The sequence below is a fragment of the Phasianus colchicus genome, chromosome 29, assembly GCF_987193195.1.
Source record: "Phasianus colchicus chromosome 29, bPhaCol1.hap1.1, whole genome shotgun sequence".
Classification (NCBI taxonomy): domain Eukaryota; kingdom Metazoa; phylum Chordata; class Aves; order Galliformes; family Phasianidae; genus Phasianus; species Phasianus colchicus.
The window spans coordinates 2,881,737-2,887,455 of NC_143464.1; the positions used below are offsets into that span (position 1 = coordinate 2,881,737).

At 46.8% G+C, this 5,719-nt stretch overlaps 1 protein-coding gene across 1 annotated transcript; it reads left to right on the plus strand.

The window, feature by feature from the left end:
* Positions 1–1,023: 1,023 nt before the first annotated feature.
* On the plus strand, positions 1,024–1,980 carry LOC149914623 (olfactory receptor 14A16-like). The gene has a single exon (XM_090126698.1). The coding sequence runs from the start codon at positions 1,024–1,026 to the stop codon at positions 1,978–1,980; it is 957 nt and encodes a 318-aa protein (XP_089982824.1).
* The last annotated feature ends 3,739 nt before the right edge of the window (positions 1,981–5,719 follow it).

Below are 5,719 nucleotides of genomic sequence, written 5' to 3' on the forward strand. Positions count from 1 at the left end.
GAAGAGTGCTGACTGCAAGGGCTGGGAGAGGAAAATGGGCACCTCACTGCCATCCCTGCAGTGCACATACCTTCCCTACAGCAACCCCCTGGCCTGTTTTCACAGTCAGCCTGTGCATCCATTCCTAGTGCATGAGAACTTGATTAAGAGTTGCATTAAGGGCTCAACTCTCTGATAAATGCTGACTTTAGGGCGAGGAATGAGCTGACTCTCTTTCTAGGACACCCCACGTTCTGGGCTTTTGACTCTGCTCCTGTGGTTCCTCCTGGGCTGAAGTCAGCCCTGCAAAATATTGCAGCTCTGCCACGGCAGCTCTGTGTTATCCAGCAGCACCATGGAGAAGATGCCTCAGTGCTAAGGCCATGGAAATGCTGCTGGACGGCAGTGTCCCAGGGGAGAAAGGGAGAGCTGAGATCTTCCTCTGGTACAGTAAGGAAGACGAGAGACTTGGAGTTCTGCACAACTAACCTTTGCTCTTACTGGCAACCAGAGTCTTGTCAGGTTAACTCCTAGAGTGTGACCATCCTCCAGTGGTGCAAACACAGAGCAGATCAGGTGGACCAATCATTTGGAAGTGCAGGGTATGCTCTTTGCCTCTCTGACATCAAAAGTGACACTGACACCTGAAGTGTCTCACAGTGATCAAGGATTTCTACCTTAAAAACACTTTTCATGAATGCTGGGGCAACTGAAGAAAATATATTGACAGAGCTCTGCTGTCCAGTTTTGAGAAATTTGTGGAAAGCTCCTTGATACCTCAGGTTTTTAATCTGAGATTACTCTGTTTTTAAATTGTTTTATTGCTGTAGAACAGAGCTGACTCATCCACAGCCTGCAGCAGAGTTCCTTGTACTCGGTGGCACCGTCAGCCAGCAGCAGCCAGAGTTGAGAGGTCTTGCAGAAAGGACAGAGGCAGTGTAGGAGGTTTCAGAAGTCACTGAGTACGGTTTGCTTGGGGAAATCTGGAGTAACATTTTCCCTTTTTTCCCTCCTCAAACAGGTGACTATGCCTTGAGGCAGCAGATGCCCAACAGCAGCTCCATCAGCGAGTTCCTCCTGCTGGCGTTGGCAGACACGCGGCAGCTGCAGCTCCTGCACTTCTGGCTCTTGCTGGGCATCTACCTGGCTGCCCTCCTGGGCAACGGCCTCATCAGCACAGCCGTAGCCTGCCACCACCGCCTGCACACCCCCATGTACTTCTTCCTCCTCAACCTCGCCCTCCTCGACCTGGGCTGCATCTCCACCACTCTCCCCAAAGCCATGGCCAATGCCCTCTGGGACACCAGGCACATCTCCTATGCTGGATGTGCTGCACAGGTCTTTTTTTTGTTGTTTTTGTTTTCCGCAGAGTATTTCATTCTCACCATCATGTCCTATGACCGCTATGTTGCCATCTGCAAGCCCCTGCACTACGGGACCTTGATGGACAGCAGAGCTTGTGCCACCATGGCAGCAGCTGCCTGGGGCACTGGGGTTCTCTATTCCCTGCTGCACACTGCCAACACATTTTCACTGCCTCTCTGCCAAGGCAATGCTGTGGATCAGTTCTTCTGTGAAGTCCCCCAGATCCTCAAGCTCTGCTGCTCACAGTCCTACCTCAGGGAAGTTGGACTTATTATGTGTAGTGTCCTTGTCTTATTTGGATGTTTTGTTTTCATTGTTGTGTCCTATGTGCAGATCTTCAGGGCCGTGCTGAGGATGCCCTCTGAGCAGGGACGGCACAAAGCCTTCTCCACGTGCCTCCCTCACCTGGCCGTGGTCTCCCTGTTTCTCAGCACTGGCATGGTTGCCTACCTGAAGCCACCCTCCATCTCCTCCCCATTTATGGATCTGTTGGTGTCATTTCTGTACTCGGTGCTGCCTCCAGCAGTGAACCCCCTCATCTACAGCATGAGGAACAAGGAGCTGAAGGATGCTCTGTGGAAACTGATGACCAGATGTGTTTCAAATGCAATGAACTGCCCATCTTTATCTATGTAGGACTTGTAATGCAGATTTTAACAGAATTATACAGTCTTTTTTGTTGTTTGTGTATTCAGTAAGTGTTTATTTATTAAAAGTTTTATTCTGTCTTTTAACTATTCTGATGTTTTTCACTGAAATGTCACTACCCATATCAGTTACTACTCAGTTTATAGCTATGCAGTGTTGCCCAAACACACTGTACATGAGGAACCAGGCTCTCAGTGAAGCTTAACAAAACAAAGGGCATGCAGTGACTTTGTCTTCCTTCCAGTGAGACATCTCTGGAGCTCCCAGGTCAGATGTTCTCAGCACCCCATAATCCGGCAGGAAGCATACGGCTGTTAATCTGATAGAAGTTACCCCAGACCTCCTGGAGCATAGGCTGGTAGGTAGAAATAGAAAGCTGCCCCTAATGAGATGGGGAGGTCAGGAGAAGCCTGGAGAACAGAGATGGGAGATTGAGGGGAGGGAAGAGGAGCTTGGCCAGCAAAAAATGAAGATCTTGAAGAGGAAAGAGGGGTTCAGGCGATGTTGGTGCTGTTGTGACTCACTCGGACTGCAAAACCCACAGACCTTAAGCCTTATTTGTACCTCTGAGTTCATTCCTCACCCTGACAAGAATGCACTGCAATAATGCTGAACCACAAAGCTTCTCTTGAAGCCCAAAGAACTCCAGTACCCTAGCCATATCTTTACTCTCTTGCCCACTCTAATCCTTAGCCCATGGGTGTCCAACCTTTTGGCTTGCCTGGGCCACATTTAGTGAATGGAAGTTTTCTCAGGCTGCATACACTTATGTTCCTTCAAAAGCAAGGCTTCCTATTTCTTTCCATGGAAACTGCAACAGACACAAAGAGCACAATAACACTATTTGATAGAGCAAATTCTCAGCTACAAAGCACTATTTTTCTACAGAGTCACCACCATTAGCTATGCATTTTTGCCACTGATGAACAAGAGCCTGCATACTATGCTCATCGCCATCTGCACCAGAGAAGGGGACCCACTGTCACCACTGCTGAAACACACCGCTCACTGCCTGGCTCTGCTCACATCCACTGATTGGTCTCCAGAAACATTCAGCAAGTGTTGGTGAATGTCAAGGAGTGCAACATTTTTCAGCTTGGAGGAATTCTATGGCACGCCTTTGCTTTATATGCATTTCCATGTCAGATGCCATTCTGTCAGACTGCCCCTCTGCTGCCATCAGTCACACGGCAACAACATGTAATGGGATGCTGGTGGGAAGGTTCAACCTTTACAGCCATACCTCCAAAATCTGCCTCTAATCTTATGCTATTGTTAGTATATAAATAACAAAACATTTTCATTTCAAATCCCAACGTAATATAAAGGGAGGCATTACTTTAGAAGCAGCTCTCATCACTGGAGGTCAGTGGCCCTCCCTGTGGCAGGAGGTTTGGAACTTGGTGATCATTGGAGCCCTATCCAACACAATCATTCTATGTCTTATGATTCTCATCAAATATTGAATATCGTTAATATATAAGTAATAAAAAATTTTAATTTCAAGTATTTTTCTTAAATATTCATTAAAAAAACAACAACAAAGTAAAACAAACAAACCAAAAAAAACCCCACAAAACAAAACCATAAAACCAGTGGGATATTTGACCTTGTTTTTGTGAAACTAACACACCAGTGTGGTTAGATGGCAGCAGTTGTGATTCTTAGTGAGGTCTCAAGGTGTGCAGCAGAGATTTTTTATGGGACTTTAGGCTTCCTGTACTACTTCCCTCTTGACAATCTTTGTTCAAAATGTGTGTTCTGCCAATAAGCAATGACATGAATAAGGTGTGATTGTGAAGCAAAGGGGCTAAGATAGGGATTACGAGAGTCTGTTAAAGAGACATGATCAGATTTTTGAGTTGAATATCTGATTACAATTCCATTCCTCATGAAGATTTTCATGTCATGTGTTTATATCAAACTGAAAATGGTCTCACAAACATAAGTAGATGATTTATTTTGTCAGTCCTGAAGCTCCATGCTGTAGGGTGTGGTCCACAAACCTGAAGGACGGGATGCCATTCAGAGATACCTGGTCAGGCTGAGCATGAGGAGAACCTCATGAGGTTCAAGAAATCCAAGTGCAAGGTCTGGCACCTGAGTAGTGGCTGACTCTACCACCAATACAAGCTGGGGGATGAAAGCATGGAGCACAGCCCTGACAAAAAGGACCTGGTGGGTACTGGTGGATGGCAGCTGGACATGAGCCAGCACTGTGCCCTCACAGCCCTGAAAGCCAACTGCATCCTGGGCTGCATCAAAAGTTGAGTGGTCAGCAGGTCGAGGGAGGTGACCCTGCACATCTAATCTGCACTGTGAGACCTCACCTGGAGTACTGCATCCAGATGTGAAGTCCTCAGTACAGGGGACACCCAGATCTGTTGGAACGCGTACAGAGGAAGGACAGAAAAATGATCCAAGGGGTAGAACATCTCTTCCGTGGGGACCAGCAAAAAGAGCTGGGGCTGTGCAGCCTGGAGAAGGGAAGGCTACAAGGTGAGCTGATAGAGTCCTTCCAGTATGTGATGGGAGCTATGGAAAAGTAGGGGGCAAGGTCTTTAGAAGGGTCTGTGGTCACAAGAGGAGGGAAAGTGATTTCCAGCTGAGAGAGGGGATTTGAAGATAAGGAGAAAGTCTTTGACAGTGAGGGTGGTGAGGCACTGGAACAGGTTGCCCAGAGGTGTGGTGGATGACCCGTTCATGGAGACATTCAAGGCTGGGCTGAATCAGGATCTGAGTTACCTGATCGAGCTGTGGATGCCACTGTTCATCACAGGGTTGTTGGACTAGATGACCTTCAAGGGTGCTTTTCAACTCTTAGGATCCTATGATTCTGTTATTCTAAGACTGGGCCAAGTAGGAAGGGGTTTGGTGGGTATTCCACACTCCCTAATATTCTCAGGCTGAGGGCATCTCTGAACTCACAGATAATTGGTTACCTTCTTGCAAAACCTTTTGAATCTAGGAGGCATCATACTGTCTACCAATTAAATAATAGATGGAGTGGGGATGGCTGCCCCAGCATGGAAGTCATTTGCGTATCTCCTAATACATCCACCATGCAAGTTCGTACCAAGCCAGGAGAAGATCCTATGGGATTTTACACAAGATAACCTGCACTGATGGAAATGCCTCAGTTTGAAAACCTCCCAAATCCTTATTTATGGGAAGGAAAAGGCTGTATAGGAAAGATTAAATGGATTAGCACATGGTAGTTCTCACCTTTCTTTTAATCCTTCATGTCAAATGGGACTGAGCATATTTTCTTTCTTTCTGTGTCCACAGGAATCCTGAAAGACCCACACATGAATGGGTGGGTGTAGGTTTTAGGATGACCTAGTAGGATGAACACATGGGCATAGATTTTAGGATGACTCAGTAGGATGAAGTAATAGTACTAAGCTTTCCCATGGCCCTGATAAAAACCCCTTTGATTTCTGGCCAGAAGGACCCAGAATGGCCATGGGCCCAAGGTAACGTTGGAGACACCAGAAGGATGGGACTAAGCTCCACCAAGCAAAGTTTAAACTTGGCTGCTGTTATTATGTATGGAGCCAAAGTGCATTCCAAATAGCTGTGGGACTAAGATATTCCTGAGGGGAATATGTGGAGAAGAAACTCAGGTGAGGTGTGGAATTGTCAGTGATTCTACATGTGAAAAGGTCACCTCAATCAGAGCATCCAGTGGCATCTCAAGCCTAGGAATGATGAAGTATTGTGCCAC

Bases quoted from the DNA above. Each gene is read 5' to 3' on its own strand.
- LOC149914623 (XM_090126698.1), top strand. From the start codon at position 1,024: ATGCCCAACAGCAGCTCCATCAGCGAGTTCCTCCTGCTGGCGTTGGCA.